Source organism: Protopterus annectens, chromosome 3.part0, assembly GCF_019279795.1.
Source record: "Protopterus annectens isolate FY-2018-M chromosome 3.part0, PAN1.0, whole genome shotgun sequence".
Classification (NCBI taxonomy): Eukaryota; Metazoa; Chordata; order Ceratodontiformes; family Protopteridae; genus Protopterus; species Protopterus annectens.
Genome location: NC_056731.1, coordinates 587,742,075 through 587,764,207, shown reverse-complemented (window position 1 = coordinate 587,764,207; position 22,133 = coordinate 587,742,075). Strand labels below are relative to the sequence as shown.

At 38.6% G+C, this 22,133-nt stretch overlaps 1 protein-coding gene across 1 annotated transcript in view; it reads right to left on the bottom strand.

Moving 5' to 3' along the window:
• Window positions 1-22,133, bottom strand: part of EGFR (epidermal growth factor receptor) — a 1,653,396-nt gene that overhangs the window by 852,004 nt on the left and 779,259 nt on the right. Inside the window, exon 2 of the mRNA XM_044064990.1 lies at window positions 18,963-19,114. Coding sequence (XP_043920925.1) covers window positions 18,963-19,114 — 152 coding nt within the window. The remainder of the gene's footprint in view (window positions 1-18,962; window positions 19,115-22,133) is intronic.

Below are 22,133 nucleotides of genomic sequence, written 5' to 3'. Positions count from 1 at the left end.
CGCACACAGTAGCATAGCTATTTATTCCTCACCACCCCCTCTCCTGCATTCACATCAGTACATTTGCACACAGTAGCATAGCTATTTATTCCTCATCACCCCCTCTCCTGCATTCACATCAGTGCATTCGCACATAGTAGCATAGCTATTTATTCCTCATCACCCCCTCTCCTGCATTCACATCAGTGCATTTGCACACAGTAGCATACCTATTTATTCCTCATCGCCCCTTCTCCTGCATTGCACACACTGACTTCTCTTTTAATTTTGAGCAGCTGCAATAATTTGATGGGGAGACTGCTTCCTACTGCTCTTGTACTTGGAGTACATTTACATAAAAAATAAAAATGATCACGTCTCTAAATGAGAACTGCCTAGAAAATATTACTATTTTTTGTAATCAGGCACAAATTCTTTAACTGCCGTTTATGATTGTATTGCACTGTGTCCACTAACCTGGTGTGCAAACACAAATCAAGTAACATCTTCTTAAAATGCTATGATAGTTTTATATCAGAAGACATCATCTAAAATTAACAGTTTGCATTTATTCAAAGGTAAATAAAATGATGAACAAAACTGAACAAAGCTACTTAAAATGGATAACTTAATGACTAGTTTGGTTGCCTGTTATATCTTTTGAAACCTTCTAGATCTGTATAATGCACGTCAGTAAAAAACATTATAGAAAGTTACATTTTATGTTGGAGGTGATCTTATGTTAAGTTAGTGGAACAGATGCTTAAAAACTAATATTCTAAATGCAGTATACAGCACTATTCCTAGACATAAGAAGATTGTGATCCAGATAATATCTTCAGATTATGCTCACTTTATCTCATCTATTTCTCTCGCTTTTACACAAATACGGTATTGACTTGCACTGTGGAGTCTCACTCTTTCTCTCAGTGTATGCTACGGTTTGTGTCATTACCCCTTTTACCTTATTTTGTCTCACTGACACACACACACACACATGTTCTTCTATTCTGGCCTTTATAAGGGATCTGGTGAAGACAGGATCACCATTTCTATTATCTTTCTGTAGTCTGTGTGGATGCATACCTGTAAATAAACATAACTTAAAGACTACCAACTTGTTGAAACAAGTCAGTCAATTAATGTAGTATTTGAAACATGAAAGAGGTGTAGGTTAGCTTGTCCCTCCTGAAAAATAATTCTGATATCACTACATCTTTAAATTAAGCAAATCTGAGATCACTGAACCTTGCAGGATGAGTTGCAAACATAAGAAACCTTTTTACCCTTGATTGAGACCGAATGTTATGCTCTTTATAAATTGATATCATTTGAACATTTGCAGGTAGAGGGGGTGGGAATGTGTTAATGGACACAGCCACATATTTAGAGAGTATGACTAGTATGCTGAGTGATGTCTCTACTTACCAGAAACTTAGTAATGTAGATGTTAATGTACTTTTGAATAATAAACAGTTGGGTTTACATGAATTGCTTATGGAAGGCACCACTGGGAGAGATGCACATGAATATTTTTTTAGTTGAGTATCCCACTCTACTGATTATTTATGGACCCCCAATGTGCATAAATGTTTAAGAGACCCGCCCATAAGATCTACTGTTTCGGGACATAGCTGGGCTACTGAATCTCTCTATTTTGTTGAGAAAAAGTTACATCCAGTGGTTGATAAAGTAGCCAATGTACTAAGAGATGCAAAGCATTTTCTTTCGTTGTTGTGTAATTGGTCAACTGACTTTAATGGAACTGATTTTTTGCTTGTAACCATGGAGATGACATCACTATTCACAGTGATTCTTAATGGCGTTGGTATTGACTTTGCTAGACTTTTTCTGTCTGATCATTCTAGATATAGTACTGCACAGATGTTGTTCTTCTTTCAGCTTTTCCCAGTTAGGGGTTGCCACAGCGGAACTCCGGTCCGCTAATGATCGGCAGTAGATTTTTATGGTGCAGAGGTGCCAGCTCGATGCCCAACCTTCAACGAAGGCACACCCATTTACGCATGTCTTTCGAATGCCACTTGACCGCGGTGAGGACATGCAGACTCCACACAGAAGGTGCTCTAGCTGCAAATCGAACAGGAGAACCTCTTGCTGTGAGGCGACAATGCACACAATTGTTATTCACTTTACTTGAGATTATATTAGAGCATAAAGTTTTGCATTGGATGATCAGCTTTATCTACACAAAGTTGGAGTTGGCATGGGCACAATGTGTGCCAATAGCTATGCTAACTTAGTCATGGGTTATTGGGAATCTCGATGTGTTGGCTGATTGAATATTTTTCATCCGTTCATCCTATTTTATACTCACCCTGTGGATGATGTCTTTTTTATTTAGACAGGTACACAAGATGTGCTGACAGATTTTGTGGAGTATTTGCAGAATACTACAAGCTTTCTTAGTTTCACTGTGAAGTACTCATATGAAATTATAGATTTCTTGGACATTACTATCTGTAAAACTCACACAGGTCTGAGTACGACTTCATATAAGAAGCCTTGCAAGAAAGTGAATATTTTACATAGAAGAAGCTTACACCCATATTTCGTTCACAGAAATGTGTTAAAAGGACAGTTTATAGGTTATGTTATGTTATGTTATGATAATGGTGACAAGTTGAGATCTTCTGCTCAGCAGAAAAATGATTTTCTATTAAGGGGCTATACAGAAGAGATTGATTTAGCACAGAAGGAAGTGTTGAGATGTAGGTCTGAATCTGCCAGACCTTACTTTTCTGATGGAACTAATGATGTTGAATCAATACTCATTACAGACATGAATAAGGCTTGGTTTTCCCTTACCTGTTCTAATGATGTTGGTATGTTTGCGATACAATGAAGAAGAACTGGCATATTCTCACTGCTAATGAGAAATGCAAAAACTTTTTGGGTGATGCTCCTAATTTTTGTTTTAACAACAGTCAGTCCTTGAAATCGTTATTGTCTTATAAACTGGCAAGGAGTAAGAATGAATTGCTATCAATCCGGAAAGGGACATATCCATGTAAATCTTGTAGCATGTAAGTATGTGAATAGTAGTAATAGTTACAAGAATATTGCGACTGAACGTATTTACCAATTCAACTTTAATGCAGACTGTAAAAGATCAAATTTAGTGTACCTTGCTGTCTGCAAGGTTTGTGAATGTTATTTTTTGTTAGAACGACAGAGTCCTAAGGGACAGGATATGTGAGCTAAAAATGGTATCTCTAAGAAAGATATTAGAAATGCCTTTGCTTGGCATGTTGTAGTTACTGATTCTACCCATAGATTTATTTTTCTGGTACTAGAGTTGATTAAACCTAGTATTAGAAGAGGTAACATTAAAACTAAGACTGAATGTGTAGAGACAAAATGCTTTTAGAACTGCATGATGACTGTGGGTCCTGTACCTTAAAGAACTGTGCTGAGATCTTGGGCCTTACCCCACCCAGATTTAAAAGTGAGTACTTAAGGCATAGCCAGCTTTAGGCACCAGCAAACACAGCGGTCGCTGGGGGCCCCCCAACCACAGAAAGTTATCTTATCTTGATATTTTGTAGCATGTCTGTTAAACCAACAAAAGCTAATACAGCAGTCTTGTATGCTTAATAAATGGGGGGGGGGGTAATAATAACTCTTATTTATATCACCTTCAAAAGTCAAAGCTCTTTAGTTATAGTAACAGGCTTCACAATTCCGTTAAATGTTTTACCACTGTCATAATGCCCCTGGCTTAGTTAAACCCTGCTAGTGGGCATCCTCTCCACTAAAACTAACAACTAACAACATAGCTAGCTGTAGGTACCCACAATACCTGTGGCTGTGGGGGACTTTGTATGGGGGCTCCCCAAAAGTTGCTTTTGGTTGGGGAAAAATGAGAAGAAAAAAATGTAATTAATTTTTGCGTGTATTGGTTAGTTATTCTGCTGTGTTAAGCATATTGTAGTGTTTCCCACTAAAACTACGGTAGCTAGTAGCTGTAGCATAGTCCAGATACAGGTTTGCTGCATCTTGGCCTGTTTGTAGTGGCTGTCTGTTCTGAGCACATCTTCCAGGCCATCTTTGATTGGAAGGGGCCCTTCTGCATTCTAGTGAGAGAAGTGTGCTGAATGGAACCTGTCTGGTAAAGGGTGCTTGCTCTGGGGCTTGGAGTAAGCATCCTCACTGGTTTTCTTGACCTTTTTTAAAGTTTGTTCAAGTTTTTAGCTTCTGGTATTTAACAGGCAAATATGAGAGCATGTTAAATCCCCTAAGGGCACCTTTGAGAAAAACTTAGCAAGCACAGCCAAGAATAACCATAAGGCCTTTTATAGCTATGTACGTATCCTAAAAGGTAGGACTCAAGGATGTGCAGAACTAGTGACTAATGGTATCACACACACACTGACCCCACTAAGATAGAAAACCTGCTAGTGGATAGGTTTGGTGAAAATTTAATTCCCTTATCCCCTCCAAACCTATCAAAAACCTTGCCCCAAACTTCCCCCCACACCCTATTTATCTGAAGAACAGGTAATTAAAGCCTTGTCCAAGGCAAAAAACACAGCCTCTATAGGACCAGACAGCTTCCTAGGCTGTTTTCTAAACAGGCTAAAATATGAACTAGCATCACCATTACGGACCCTTTTCAAACTTAGTCTAACCACTGGTTTTGTTCCTGCAGAATGGAGAACAGCAACAGTTATTCCCCTCCACAAAGGTGGCCTAGCAAGAGACCCAGGGAATTACAGATTCATAAGCCTGACCAGCCTCATCTCTAAGGCCATGGAACATATCATTATGGACTTCATAAAGACCCAGGCAACCTCTCCAAACCCTGTATCAAATCCAAATCGGCTTTGTCAAGGGCAGATCCTGCCTTTTAAATCTGGTAGATTTCTTCAAATTTATGACCAGGACCACTGATGAGGGCACATCTGTGCACACAGCATACCTCAACTTGGCAAAGGCTTTGAACACAATCCCACACTCAGGCATTACTGATAAACTTATTAAACTGAATGTAAACCCCTTTGTTGTAAGATGGTTTGCCAAATGTCTCAAACCAGACACTCTATCAAAGTGGGTGAGAGTCCACATCAACCAGCAGACCTGTTACCAGCAGGGTGCCACAGGGGTCAGTGCTGGGCCCCCTACTTCTTGGTGTATACTTCTCAGAAGTTCAGGCCAAAACTAAAGGGTTGTGGCTGACCAAGTTTGGGGATAACTGCAAACTAGGTGCAATTATTGAATTCCCAAATAATGTCAGTATACTCCAGCAGGGTCTTACACAGACCAACGACTGGTACCTCAGTCACAGTCTCAAAATGAATGCAAAGAAATGCATCATCATTCCCTTTGGCACAAACAATGTCCTTTCACACTATCAAATCATCAACAATACCCTAAGCACCTACAAGGTGGTAAGGGATCTGGTATCACAAGTTGACTGTGACCTTAACTTTGACCATCATGTGTCTACGGTAGTAAAAAAGGCTTTCTATGTAGCGCACTTTATTAGTAAGGGCATTGTCTCAAGAGCAAAGGAGGTTATAATCCCTCTATACTCTGCATTAATCAGGCCCATAATTGAATACAACTCCCCATTCACCATAAACCATACAAAGCACTTGCAGCAATTGGACAGACCTCGGAGGTTTCTAACAAAGAAGATCAATGGACTCCAGCATGTGCCTTACACAGTCTGACTAAAGTCTATGTCACTATACTCTGTATCATGACTAATGGTATCAAGGGGGCATTTCACCTGTAATTTGAGAAGATGGGAAAGAAGCTTTAAAAGTGTCATGAGATTATAATTTAGGGTAACAGATGTGAGTATGTGTGCGAGTGTCTGGTGTTGTTGAACTACTGCAGCAGGGCTAGTCAAGCAATGGTGTGAACCTTGGCTCTAGAAGTCTGTCACTGTTGAGGTGACATCCCAAACATATGTTCCAAAATGGGAAAGGGGGCTGTGGATATATGGATGGATGGAAGAAGTTATGGCACAGTATTGATTATACATACAGAAAGAGAAGCTTAAAACAGAAACTGATTACATTATTTATTGCAGTGCTTTAACAAAAGTAAGAAGAGTACACATACTGCAGGGTTTACAGATCATCAGTAAGGAATGTACTGTTTCAAGATAAACCAGTAATGTGGATAGGTAGATGTTTGAAAAGATTACATAGGGAGGTAAAGTGAAGGGAGATAAAATACAAAACAAGTCATGGGAAGAAAACACAAGCATGAAAGAGTTTCACACTAATGGAACTTCTTAGACACGGGATTATGTATGATTAGAAAATGGCTAAGAGGGAAAGCAGAATTTGTGAAATAGTGTAAAGAGTTGCATATCAATGGATTGTAAAGAAAACGAAAGGAGGCAAAGATTCTTTTAAGTGAAGAAGGAATAAGAGATTTCACTGTTGGTAAATAATATATTAAAAAGCAGGAACATATAATAAAGCAGCTGACTGACACGGACAAAGAATATAGGATACAAGGGAAAAAAGAAGATAGATAAATTGTAACAAAAAAAATAAAATAAAAAAAAATAATAATAATAATAATTAGGGATAATTTCCATGCTGTTTCTTTCAAAATAAATATTATTAACACTCATTCCCGTCTTCCTGCTTTCTCACATTACAGTTGAAATCCCCCTTCATAGCATTAGCCATAGCTGCACTCACACATTTCTTTATTTCGTCAATCACTTTTCTTCTCTCATCAATTAAAGGGTTACAAAATCTGACACTGCAGGAAAAAAATCTGTAGAAGAACGGGAGAAACTATTAGGTTTAGTTAAGTAAACTTCATCTCCTGGAGAGTGCAGAGTAGATTAGAACTCTGTGGAGATGGTAGGAAACAAATATTTTTGAAAGTGCTACAGGAAGTGTAGAGCAGTGTGTGTGATGTGCAGAGCAGTGTGTGTGATGTGTCTTAAGACGCATAGCAAGTGATGAACATGCATGTATAAATAGCCGCTATACCAAGTGCCATTTAGAGGGTGCAGCCAGAGAGTGAGCATGTATGAATATAGTAGCTAGTTTGTATACAAGATACCCACGTTAAAAGTTAATAAGCTTTAATCATGATGTGTTTGTACATAATAAAGCTGCTTGAACAGAAACCACAAAGTCTCATCAATTACATCCTGACTAGGTGAGCGACAGGAAGGTATCGGGGGGAAAATGTGGAGAATAGAAATGAAGTTTATACGGAAAATGAAGGGAACAGAATTTGGGAAGAGTGGGGCTCATAGTTCTGTCCCATTCAGACTATAAAAGATTAATGAAAACAATACACAATGTTTTAGCAAACACAACATTTGGCACAGTTAATGGAATTTATGTAATAAAGGCAGTGAAGTAAGAGAGTATGGACAGGATAATGAAGGGAGAAATACCTGGAAGACTTGTAATGTTCATAGGTATATACTGGCTGGCAGACTCCTGTCTATTACAAGCCTAGCCAATAACTCAAGGTCAGAATGAATTACACAGAGATTCATGGACTTTGTCAATACAAATGCCCTGGAACAATCAGTCAGAGTACCCACTGGGGGAAATAACATCTTGGATCTTGTCCTGACTAATATGAGACCATCTTGCACCATCCGTTGTAAATCTTCATTACTTGTTAGGTCTGACCATAAAGCAGTCTCCTTAAAAATAAAATTGAAATCAGAGATCCCTTCCACCAAAGGTACCTTTAGAAATTTATTTAAGATAAACTAGGTACTCCTAACTGATACATTGGCAGGCTTCAAATCCCCACCAAACCCAGTTAACTAAACATGCAGCTGTACCCCATAAGAACAAGTGCAGGGCAAACCACAGAAAAAACCCACACGGTGGAACCATAATATCAACAAGCTTTATAACAGAAGGAAAAGAATTCTGACCAAAAGAAAGAATAGTAATTTCAGAATGTTAGAGCCCTTGTCACTGAAATGAAAAAAAAAAACAATTAAGAAACTTAATAAATTCCACCAAAAACCAAGTGTGAGGCTAAAATAGCTATCAAATTCAAAGACAATCACAATTAATTTTTTTTAGTTAGGTTCATAATCTCAACAGTACAACACAGCAATACACTGAGCTAATTCAGAATGATATTATGCATAATAAGGCCATACCTCTCAACCTCTTAGAGCAAGAAATATGGACAAAGCCATAAATAATGGGGGGGGGGCAAAGGGCCAAAAATAAGGACACTTTTTAAATATTGCTCTTACAAACTTGGAAAGTTGATAGAATAACAGGTTTTGCATTAGCACAGATTTTCTGAAAGGTATAAAGTCTGAAACTCAAATGTCTTGTCATTGTTTTCTGACTTAAACCTTGAGTGATTTGCCAATGATTTGCTAGAAAACCACAACCATATGAGAAATGAACCAAAAATATGAGGCAAAAATCTGGAGAGTCTACAAAAATATGTACAGCTGAGAGGTATGAATGAGGCTGCAGATATATCAAACCTACTGACTGATAAATTTAACTCTAACTTTACCCCCTCTCCATCTGCCCCTCAAGATATACCTGAAACTGGCCTGCCTCCAGATACTACAAAAGATCAAGTTCCAAGTGTTATCCAAAGCTAAAAACACTGCATTGATGGGTCCTGACAATATCCCTGGATGCATAATAAACAGTAAGATGTATGATTTAGCTACATCCCTATCAATGCTATTCAGTCTCAGCTTCCATACAGGTTTTGTAGCAAGTGAATGGAGAACTACAGACCTTCCACAGACCCAGGAAATTAAAGACCCATAAAGTCTGACCAGACTTGTATGCAAAGCCATGGAAAGACTTATTATGGAACTAATCAATCAGGACATTGTGAACCTCCAAACAATGGATCTGTGTTAATTTGGATTCATCAAGGGTATGTCATGTTTACTCAACATGGTGGATGTTTTTTTGAAAAGATCACCAAAGCGGTACACACCACATAACTCAACCTGACAATCCCCTTCTCAGGCATCATAGAAAAGCTAAACAAACTGAGAATAAACCCCTAGGTCTCCTGCTGGTTTGTCAACTGGCTCACAGATAGGATGCAGGAAATCAAAATAATAAGTTACCTCCACAAAGAGACCAGTCGCCAGTAGAGTCCCAGTGTTCTGTGCTGGGGCCTCTCCTGTTTGGCATCTACTTTTCTAACGTAAAAGCCAATACCAAAGGGTTCTGGCCAACTATGTCTGCAAGCTAACATGAGTCACTGAATCCCAAAATGACTTATCCATCCTGCAAGTAGGTTTGTCCCAAATAAATAACTAGTGCCAAAATCATGGAGTGAAACTAAATGCCAAAAGATGCATTATTGTATCATTTGGAAATTCATATATTCCAGGGAACTACCACATGAAAAATATACCCCTAAAAGTTGACCAATTGCTCAGGATTTGGGAACTTGCATGGGCAGTGGCCTGAATTTTGATTAACATGTGTCCATTGCTGTAAGAAAGTCCTTCTGTATTGCACAGCTTACAAACAAAGGGAATGTGCCTAGATCTAAGGATGTCATTGTTCCCCTTAACTTGGTCTTCATCAGGCTAATCATTGAATATAATGCTCCCTTTGGCATGCATTTGTCACAACAACTGGAATGCATCAGGCTAATCATTGAATATAATGCTCCCTTTGGCATGCATTTTTCACAACAACTGGAATGCTCACAGAGATACCTTAATAAAAGGAAACAAGACCTGACTCAAAGCAATGTCATTTTATTTGGTATCCTACAGACTACTAAGAGTTGACTTGTGTCTGGCATACAAGGCTTTCTCCGACCCAATACTGATGAATTTACTGCACATCAGAAAATCAAATGGCATCATAAATACTTAGTCCAGGGACCATAATCTCTTCTGCAACATCAACACAATGGTTCAGATGAACAGATATATCTGACAGAGGATGCCACTGCTCTGGACAGACACCCATCCATATAAAACAAAGTTCAACTCTGTCTATATTGAAGTGCAACTTAGATTAATACAAAAAACGTATCCCAGGACTGTCCCCTGTACATCTAAGGGACCATGGCAGCTCCTAAATGCTTTATCCCCTGCATGGGTCTCCTCAAATTATCTACGATAGGATCCTAGTTATTCTCATTGGGGGTAATATGTAATTATTGACCAAGGGATGTTTAAGACCAAAATCTAACCAAATGGGATAGGTTAATTAGAGTACAAAAGGAGAACTGGCCAAACTTAAAACGGCATGCAGGAGTAGCTAGCCTAGTACTTGCCTATGAAACTGTAAGTATAAGTGATAGCTAATTCAGAGTTAAAATGGGAAGAGCTCTGTTGCAGGGTTGTCCTCTGAGCTTGATTTTATATACATTTATTTATCTTATTATTTATTTTGCAGTTGTTTAGTGGGAAAGTCAAACTGGGCCAATGGCCCATTTTTAGTGGAGGTCCAGGGAGAAAACTCCACAAAATTTTAACATTACAAGAAATATTACAAAAAATACAACACAAGAAATAGGGCATTATTAAGAGATGGTAACACATGAAAAATGAAAGCAGAGCAAATTTGTGATGTTTGAGAAAGTGAGGTTTTAGAGAGAGGAGGTAAGAAAAATATAAAACATATACAATAAGAATATTAATACTGGGATGAGGGTAAAAAAAGTGGCATAAAGTAAGAATAATATGAATGGGCTGAGGGAGCATAGAGGTGACAGTACACACTAGGAATAGCTAGGTAAGTTGAGTTAGGTTGCTAGGTAATTGATTTAGGTCGTTTAGCCTGGGTCAGAACATGTACTCATCCATGAACCAGTTAAATGGGATTTGTGAGGTTTTTAAAGATTATATTATTGGTTGTGTTCCTAATGTTAACAGGCAAATTGTTCCAGGTTTAGTAATGTAGTTGGAATATAGGGAGTCTCCAGCCCTGTTTTACTTCTGGTTATGCTGATTAGTGATTTGTTACTGGATCTTAGTATGCATTTGTTTGAATAGTGGTTTAACAGGTCTTGTAGAGCTGGTGTTTTTTCAGGTTGCTGACTTATTTGATGGGCTACTGTAAGTTGGTTAAGGGTGAGCAAATTTGGTAATTCTAACCAAGACAGTTGTTTAAAGGCCTGGTAGTGATGAGATTGATAGGGAAGACTGGTTGCAAATTTTGTTGTAACTGCTGTTTAATTTAGTTAAGTTTGTTTTAAGGTTAGTGAACATGGGGGATGCCTAGTGAAGTGTGGAGACTACGTGGATTCTAGCAATAATAGTTTTAGTGTTACAGGGCTATGTGTAGGATTGTTTCTAGGTATCTGAATATCAATTTGTCATATTGCACAGATATTTGTAAATATAATTTTGGTGGAGTACTACAAATGGAGCAAGTTCTATATGTAAAGTTGAATATAGATGGGGATATCTTGAGTATATAGGATTTTGACTATAGCTGGTTGGGTAGTAGGGGAGATTTATTGGGTGTAGAAGTTAAGCTTGCACTGATAGGGTGTTACTTTTGTTAAGACAGAGAGGGTTATGAGAATAGAGCAGTGAATGATTAACATGTTGTTGTCTAAAAAGTGGAAGAGCAGTCTGAACTCAGGGGTATGTAGTAGGAGGAGAATAGTGAGCTGGTTGTACAGGAGAGAAAGAAAGGAGTTTAAAATGGGTTAATTTATGTGCAGGGTAAAGAATGTGATGAATAATAAGATTTGCAGATGAATGTTACTGTAAAGGTAGTTTACTTGGTTGCCTATTATATTCTCGAAAGCCGACAATGTCGAATCAGACATTGTCTACACGAGAACAGCGGAGGTGCAGAACATCAAATGGGTAAACGGAAATCTCCGTACGGGGAGATTTCCATTTACTTCAATGTAGTGCGGTCTCAGAGTTGGTATATTTAAGTAGCGGGGGGTGTGGGTGGCACAGCCCCCCCCACGTGGGGGGTGCAGGGGGGCTTTAGAATTTCCTTTTTTTTTTTAGTTTATTTTTTCTGAACATTCGAAATTTTAATGGTTCGATCATTAAAGGTCGACCTTTAGTGATTCGAACCATTAAACTTTTGATGTTATAATGTAGACCCATTTACTTATATGGTTGGGGCAGGTTTACCAGAGAGAGAGGTGTAGGTGGCTAGTTGAGATTGGATTGGTTGGGTGAAAATAAAGACGTGGATAGTGGGGGTGGGTGGAATTTGAGGGTAGGGGAGCTGAGCGAGGGCGAACAGTGTAGGCAGGTTGAACCTTTGGGTGGAAATTACCCACAAATCATATCAGTAAGATTTCCCTGGTTTTGCTTTGTTATTTCTTATGTTTGTTACTTTTTAAAGTAGTCAAACCAATCTGCTTGCTAGGCAGTGTGAGAAAGGTGCATGTTAGAATGTAATTGGGGTGTTTCTTTGATTTCCTGTCTGATTTTCCTGCGGGTAGCTCTGAGTTAGACTACACTTCACCTCTGTTAACCACATGCTACTGTCTAAATACTGTTCCATGAGTAAAAAAAGTTAGCTCACTTTAATAAGGCATGGAAGATCCTAGGTTACTGATCTAAGATAACAGTACGAGTACGGACCATACACAGCTTAGTAATACAGAAGGAAAGATAAAAGTGGAGGGGGGAGGTCACGGTCATGTGCTGCAGCTGGTACTAGTACACTGTACAAATGGCTAGATCAGGTCAGTACTACAGTAATGTACATGCAACTTGTTTCTGCTTGATATCAAGGTTTAAGGCACTTCCCTGTTTGTAGGTGTTTTGCAAGTCTTAGAATAGGGCCTAGAAAAAGGGAAAAACTGGAGTTACACGATGTTTGAGAGGGGAGGAAGAAGAGAAAGTGATTAAGGTACTATATATATTTGTGAGACAGATGGTGAGTGAAAGCTGGAGTGTGGAAAGAGCCCAAGGAAGGAATTGAAGGTTCAGAAAGTTATACAAATTAAGGATTCTGGGGGAGCAGATAGGATAGAACCCTACACCAGTGAGTGAATATAGTGTAAGAAAATATGAGTAAGAAAATGAGAGTTTTAAGGCAGCAGATAGGCAAGACCAGTAAGAGAGAGATAGTATGACATAGTACAACACAGATTCAGTGCTGATATGTTAGCAATTTATCATAATTTATAAACAGTAACACACTCACTTTGAATACACCAAAGAGAACTGTAAATAAACCTTAAATAGCAGTGCATATATGCACACACATGGCTAGGACTTGTATCACGTCTTACATACTGCAGTTGTAGCTTAACTTGTTCTGTACTGCCTTCTATCTCAGCATATTAAAACACTTAGTTTTAGTTGTTTAACTTAAGTTTGCTTAGCTCTATTACTTTACATACCCTTTCTAGTAGCTTTTATTAATACCACATCTATGCTGCTCATAACAGAATACAGAAGTAGTTTACAAGTACAGTACTACGTATTAATTTATTGTATAATAATTATGACCATAATTTCTTTCACAATACTAACTGCACTTACAAGATAGCACCAAATTTTTCATGACCAAGTTTTGTAAGTTATGTACAACATAGTGATCAACAGATGTACTAAAACTCATAGACAAAATATGAAGTTTGTAGTCAAGTCGGGTAATGCCAAAGTTAGAGCTGTAACTGTCAAAATCATGGAACAATCATCCTATTAGTGTTAGACTGTCTAAGGGTTTTGATGTTTTTTAGAGAAATCTGGACACCTGAGCTGGTGGAAAGGTATATGAATAAAATATCGAGGCCATGGAACGGATTATAATGGACTTCATTAACAAGGGCATTTGCAACCTCCAAACAGTCAATCCCACACAGTTTGGCTTCATCAAGGGGAAGTCATGTCTGTAAAGTTTGGTCGACTTCTTTGAGACAGTCACCAAAGCCATGGATGAGGGGAAGATAGTGCACACAACCTACCTTAACCTTGGCCAAAGCCTTCTACACAATTCCCCACTTGGGCATAATAAATAAACGTTCGCACTAGGCATCAATCTGTATGTTACCATATGGATAGCAAATTGGCTCACTGATAGAACCCAACTAGTCAAAATAGGGGAAGCCACCTCAAGCAGTAGACCCGTAACAAGTGGCGTTGGGGCCTCTTATTTGTGATATACTTTTGTGAGGTGCAGGCCAAAACCAGTGAGCTATGGCTGACCAAGTTTGCAGATGACTGCAAGCTGGCTGTTGGCATCAATTCCCCTAGTGATGTGGATGTCCTCCAAAAGGGTCTCACCCAGACAAATGACTGGTGCCAGAAACATGGCCTCAAGCTGAATACCAAAAAATGCATCATCATCCCCATTGGGGAGAGTGATGTCCCCACAAATTATTACATAAATAACTTCCAAAGCACGCAATCAGTCATGAGGGATTTGAGCACCCAGGTTGATGGCAACCTGACTTTTGACCACCATGTTGCTTCTGTTGTACAGAAAGCCCTCTACATGGCCCACCACATAAGTAAGGGCATCTCATCCAGGGACAAGGAGGTCATAACATCCCTGTATTCTTACCTTATAAGGCCCATTACTGAGTACAATGCCCCTTTTGGCATGTACCTCGCAAAGTATATGCAGCAGCTGGAAAGACCACAGAGGTTCCTCACCAGGAGAATCCAGGGCCTCAAACATCTATTGCACACAGATAGGCTAAAAGCCCTATCCCTCTACTCAGTTTCATACAGACTCCTCAGAGGTGATCTCTGTCTGGCATACAAGGCATTTTCGGAACCCACCTTGATGGGACTGCTGCATATCCACAAGTCAAGCTCCACTCGTGAAACCCGCACGTGCAGCCTCAACCTGGTCTGTGACATGAACAGGACTTGTTGGTGGGACAGATTTTTATCCCAGAGACACCCGCATCTGTGGAATGGACTCCCTCTCCATATCAAGCAGAGTACCTCTTTATCCCTTTTTAAGTGCAACCTGAATAACTGGATGGGAAACAGAAAATACACCCCTGGAATTCCACCTGTGTACCTGCTGGACAGGGGCATCGGGTGCTGACTTGTCTAAACATGGGTTAAACTCTTGTCTAGGCTTATAAGGGCCACAGGGCCAATAGCCTAGTAACTTCTTATGAATCAGTGTTCTTTGATGGCTGGCTGGCTTAAACACTGTTTTTGAATTTTTGACATTATTTGCAGAGATGCATAGCAGCGCTCTTTGGGGATAACTGCTATGCTATGTTGCTTCTTAGTTATTTGAGTACTGAGCAATCCAAATGGTCAAAAGAATCCTTTCAACCATTACCTAAGAATATAAAATAAAATAATACAAATATAATACCAGAAATATATTTTTCATCCACTCGTACCTTTAAAGTAGAAACTAAAAGAGATGAATAAAGGAAAATGTTATATATTTATTTTTGCTGTGTGTACAAATCCATAAGGTGATATGATAACATGGCTAAACCAAACTATCATACAAGTCCATTTTAACATATCATTTGCTTTTGCAAATAATAGTTGCAATGGGAAAAACTACAGGTTGTAGGAATCAGGTAAGGTGATGCTTTGTATATGTTTTTATGGTATGCTGTTTTTCAGAAGGCCTATTCCATAGGTGACAGGATATGAAAGCAGGTGGTTTAAAGTATGCAGTGAAAAGGTAGTAAGTATGAAATAGCAGGCTCTGGTTACTCATAGTACACAGATTTGTAAATACAGCTTGCACATTATTTCTTGTACATGACCACAGACTACCTTGAGTCATGAACATGGATTGCGGTGGTCCATATAGCAGCATATGAATACCATCCTGGTTTCATGAGTGGCACACACCACCTACTACACTGCGGTGTTCTATGGATGTGGGTAAGTTCTGTGCAACTTGATAGTACAATACTATGGTAAATTGCACTATGTGAAATATACTCACTTATCCAGTTAGGAAAGGACAATATATCACTACCTAAGCTATAGTGAACCACGGTGCTATGAACTGCCATCTTGTCTGAGAGTGATTCATAATAGAGTTCTACTCCCACAGGCATAACAGCAGACTGGAAGTCAGTATGATATTATAATAATGAGGAGATCTGGTGTTGTCTGCATTACAGGGGACTCCACTACCAGTAGGGTTTGTGCTACTGGCAGCACTGTTTTTGGAATTGTTTTTTGTTGTTGTTGTTTGCATGCATGTCTATGTCCAGTACAGAGAACCCACAATACTGCTAGCTTTAGCAACATCAGACTGCATATGGGAGGGCCCATTCGTTGCCCCACTGTGACCAACCATTACTCTGATGCATTTTGCTTAATTATCAGTAGATGTTCAGGAAGGGTAATGGCTGGAACATTTACTTTATGCATACAGTACAATGGCTTCACGGTGGGGTAAAGTCAGCAAACCAAGCTTGTAACATGGTGTACGATGTTTATGAATAGCAACCTGTCAATACATTTTGCAGCCCAACTTTCCACTCCAGAGTCCAAGATTCACACGCAGATGAAAGAAATTATGGGAAGATCATACATGCCTTCCAAAAAGAAAAACTTGAGAAATGTATAGTTTTCAACCCCTCAAACTACGGCACATCATAAGATACAACAACTGATTTTACTTCTTTCTCATAGAAAGGTCCATTTAACAACAAGACTCCAACAGTAGCAGAACCAATCTCCTCAAAATCACTTGCACAATACAGGGGCTGGGTTGTACTCCCAAGAGATTATGTGCAGATCAGAATACAATTATGAGGGTCTGAAGAGCCCCTGTACAGCTGCTGACATGCATTAGCTAAAATACAACACAACCCTGATTGGCAGTAAATGGCTGTGCAGTGTGCTTATTTTTTTCTCCCACTGGGCTCAGTCAGAGATTTAAAGAGTAGTGAACTCTTCAATCCAAGTGTCAGTACCCACAGACAATCTCAAACCTGCAAATGGGATCACCTAGCCATAATTTAAGCAACTGCCCTTTTGCAAGAATGAACAAAAACAGGTGCAACTTCCTGTGACTTCATCATCCCTCAACTAAAGTCTTGGGGACATTCTTTTTTGCCACAGTGTTAAATCCATGAACTATACTGATTATGACAAACTATTAACTGTACATGCCACTGAGTATTAGGATATGGCTCCACTGAATGTTTCACATCTCAACCATATATTTAATTATACAGAACTGTATTCAGTTTTCTTGAATTTGACTAAGAATCTGTAATAAAATCAGGCTGATATATACAGTGCTTGAATCATGAAGTCCGTAGGTCATTTGCTTCTATTCCACTGTAAGTAGGGACAGTCTCTACTAATTCTACCGGTGTTAAGTTTCATTTCCAGCACTTCTGTCATTCATATGTTTGCAATGATTTCCAGAACTTTTTGTAATTGTTTGTAAACCATAGAGAAATACTCCATTTTGTTATACTCTACAGAGAATATGCCCAAATAGAATAACGTACTCATCAATATGTAACAAATAAGCAAAACTGAATGGCTTCTGTGCAGATATTTTAATTTAAAAAGGTCAGCAATTCTATAAACATATACAACATAATATGAAACAACACAGTCTTTAAATTGCTACTGTTTATTTTGGCAAACATAAGCATCTACAGTAACTGATTAACCATGCACGATAAAAAGTGATGCAATAAAGCATGATGCATATACTACATTCTGCTATTTCCCAATTCTTTGACCGTTCAGACTTAACACAGTACAATAATGCATTACTAAAGTGGCAGTAGCAGTGTCCTGTTAGTTGATTACAACACATAGCAATATCTGGTATTCATTTCTTCACATTTCATTTTGAAAGCAAAATAAATGATAGAGAGTTTTGGCACTATACCATCATCAATAAATGTCAACAAATCATAATATGTGGTGCTAGCTTTCTGAGGTATGCTGGGAAGACACAGCCAAATGTGGTGTTTCTTTTGTACAGGCTGGTGTACGTGTTGCAAAATACAAGGGATGTAAAAAAAATTACAGTTAAGCAACATCTTAGACTATTAAATATAAATTCATCAGATGTTACTACAATTAGTGTCACACATTCTTAGCAAACAGACGATGATCAAATGTATTTTTGTACTTTGTAAGAGACAAAGTTGTTTTAGTGCTAGTTAATATAAACTTTCTTTCCATGGGAATTTCAGACAAGCAATTTAGGTCTCTGGAATAAAAGATTAAAATAAATGTACCTCAGAACAATTGTTTTATTAATGGAAACAAAATAAATAATAGATACACTTTTTGTTTAAAGTACAATAATTCATGCTTTACTTATTTCCAGCTGTGAACTCGGTTCAGTATGGGTGAATTAAGCTATTGAGAACTTATTTTCTGATAGGTGACTTTCTAATTCCAGAAATGCAGTCAGATACGTAAACAGCTACCTAGAATTCCCTGAAGTATCAGTTGCTACTGCCATAGTTAAAAAAAAAAAAAAAAATTGCAGAATGTGAAACTGCAGTCACATGACTGCAACAGCTATGGTACAAAATATTTCCCAGTGATTTCTTGCTGAGTACATCTACAAGAAAGGAATAAATGCTGAGCATTCAATGTAAAAACAATAGCAGTGCTCTGAGATGATGGGTAAAATGTACAAGAAAACCTGCTCTGACACAGTGACATTAATGGCATGAAAGAAAAAAAAAAACACGAGACAAACACCTTTGCATGTCTACGACTTACACAAGATAAAATGGAACAAAGCTGTATATGCAAACTTCAACAAAAATATAAAATATTACTACATTAACCGATTGAAGTAGAGAGCTAGTGCTACAGGTGAACTTTGTTTTCTAAGGAACAAATAAAAAAGCATCTGGAACAGCATGCCCAGAAACTTGGTGCATACTGATGGTGTAAAGAAATCATAATGATAAGAAACATTAAACAGGATTAATCTGGAGAAATGGGCTTTATGTACCATCCTAGTCTTTGTGTCTGTATAGTAAAATACAACACATTTTGCTAGCTTTCTTAATCAACTACTGCCAGCAGAGGGTGTGATGGGTCTGGATTCATTTAGCTTCCCTACAACACTGCAGTTAATTACCTCAAGAAATGATAAATTCACTCCTTCTTCCAAGTGTGTTAGTTCCAGGTTACCCAGTATCACCTTGCAGTTCATAAAAATTCGTTTGATCGCACCGTAATGTTCCTTTGGTGATCCCAGTAGGCTCAGTTTGTTGGAAGTGCCGTGACAGACTGCAACAACAAAGGAAAGAAAATCAGTTTAAAATTATGATCAGGAGGCAACTAAGAGTTTAGTAATCACTCACAAAACCAACTGGCTTCAGCAGGCTTTCAAATTATCAGAAAGGTGGCTACTATGCCAAGCTATAACATGGCAACCTATTTTCTAATGACCTATTTTCTGCAAAATGTCAGACAGGTTTACTATACAACTAATAGTTACTTACCCATTGAGTGACACTGCAAACTCAGAACCCATAGGTATAGGGTTTTGCATACCTAATATGCCCATATAGAGCTCTACCGTACACAGAAACACTGTTCAAAAGTCTGCATGGAAAAAAAAATCCTTGCTTTTTAAACTTGAGGCAGCTGTCTTCCATCAGAGTGCTGACTATGCAACATCTTTTCTTGAAAAGTGAATATATCTACAAGGCAGGGGGGGGGTCCAACCATTTGTAGTGTGTGTTAATGGAGGGTGAAGGTCTTGATCCCATGAGAAATGGATTCTCAGGGATTTGCTATTTTCAGCAAAAATACATGTGAGCACCTGAACTTTGTTAAACAGAAGAGGTCCTTCCCTCTTTCTAATAAATATATTGGTCTCCTTTAATATAATCTAGAATCATTGGTTTTATCAAATTCCCCGATTTATTTTACTGTAACTTTGTTTTCAGCAACATATGAGGTGGACAGGATTATTTAATGGCTTTTTTCTGTTAATTTCCTCCAGTCTAGTTCACTCTTTTTTTAAGTATACAATTACTCATTTACAGCCATGCCATAGCTGCATTAGTAAGTAATTTATTGCTGTTTTAATTCCATATATACCCAATTTAAAACTGCGTACTCCATAAACACGTATCACAACAGATTAAATTAAATGCTTGGTTTTAATGAAAATTTGGAAACAATTTGCCACTACTAGAAATCTTCAAGGGTCTAGTTAAGAGTAGTATACCAAAAGAAGAAGCTATTGTCCAATGATAAAGATCACCATTGAGCCAGGCCTGTTAAACTGCGACAAAAGACAGCAAACAGTCATGAAAGCACGCACCACAATTAGAATAATAATGCAGAGGAAAAAAACTTGCTAGACTAAAGTGTTTTGCAACTACTTAATGGTAGATGTGGCAAAATTATAACAAGATAAGGCTGTAGATGTGGCAAAGTTATAACAAGATAAGCAAGCAAGCAGCCCCATCCTGAGGCATGAACTGTTTCTATCTGCTCAGAAGCTTAACTGCCCTTTCAAGCATATACTTGATATTTTAATGCTAAAAAAATACAATGGGGAGAAGCCACTGTTGTCAATGTATCATAATAAGTTATGTAGCACTGCAGACTCGACCCATCTTCAAGTTCATAAATGGCAATGCTGGGCAGTTTTCATACACTTCCTATGGATGAGGAATTGGCAGTGGTACAGAAAATGCAAAGCTTCTCTTGTTAGGCAAGCACTACAAACAAACTTACACTGTTTACACAGCAGGGAAGAAAACCATTTCCAAGTGATTTATTTCATACTTTAGGCTAGTGTTTGTCTGAGTTTTTAGAATAAATCAACAAATGTATGCATTATCATAACATTTACTATAAAATCCATTCCTTGGTACACTCGAACATGAAATAAAAACAGTCTTGCCCATACTCGCTTTGAGTTCCTTAAAACAATAAAGGGCTACAACAAACAATTCACAAATTAACTTTGGAATCAGCAGCAGTATTGTTTCAATATATTCAGCCATCTGCTTATAAAACAGGCGTCTATCTTTACTTACAGAAATAGCTATCCTGCATACAACACTGTCTTTACATTTTTATATTGTAACTTTTATCTGCCTAATTAATATCCTTCAGACGAGACATTAAACAGTAGCCCTATCTGACTGAGTTGATGGTAGCTCAGGTGGATCTAAAAGATCCCACGGCGCTTATTCAAAAGAAAGTTCCCTGTCCAAATTTCCCGTAGTCAGTATGAATACCATCTTAGGTTCATAGGTAGATACTAGGCCCAAGGGCCTAAGTAAGCCTAGCCAACAAAATTCTCTGGCTTACGCCAACCCAAGAAAGTTAATTTCCTGTGCACCTGTCGAGCAGAGCCACAGAAGTGATCCTTGGGGGGTATTTTCTATTTCCCATCCACTCATCAAGATTTTCCTTGAAGAGTGTTAATGAGGAACTTTGCTTGACATAGATGGGTAGCTTGTTCCAGAGTATGGGAAGTGTCTGAGACAGGAATCTATCCCTCCAGCAAGTCCTGTTTATTGTGGTGACAAGGTTTAGGTCCCTAGAGCATGTAGCTTAGAGGGATTGGGATTTCTTTAGGTGTAGCATGTCCAACAGCTCTGGGTTTGACATAGCTTTATATGTTAGGCAGAGATCACCTCTGAATAGGCGATATGCTACAGAGTAAATCTGGAGTTTTTTGAGACGATCAGTGTAGGGCATCTGTTTGAGGCCAGTAATTCTCTTTGTGAGGTACTTCTGTGGCCTTTCCAGCTGCTGCAGATGTCTTGTGAGGTGCATCCCAAAAGAGGCATTGTATTCTATAATGGGTCTAATGAGTGTCGAGTAGAGGGGAACAATGACCTCTTTTTTCCTGGATGAGAACCCTTTTGTGATGAGGTGTGCCATGTAGAAGGATTTCCTGACTACTGTGGCAATGTGATTATCAAAGGAGAGACTACTGTCCACCTGGGATCCAAGGTCTCACACATTAAGAAGACTGCCGCCTATGTGGTAGTTCATGGATACAGAGTTTTTACCAAAGGGGATAACAATGCACTTTTTGGCATTGAGCTTGAGGCCATGGCTCTGACACCAGGCATCTGTCTCAGTGAGGCCCTTCTGTAGGATGGCCACATCATTTAGGGACTCGACTATAGCTTTTACTTTGCAGTTATCTGCGAACTACATTATCCAGAGGCCTTCTGTATTAGCCTGTACTTCACAAACATAGATAGCAAACAGGAGAGGTCCCAGGACAGAACCCTGTGGTACTCCACTTGTCACTGGTTTGAAGTCAGAT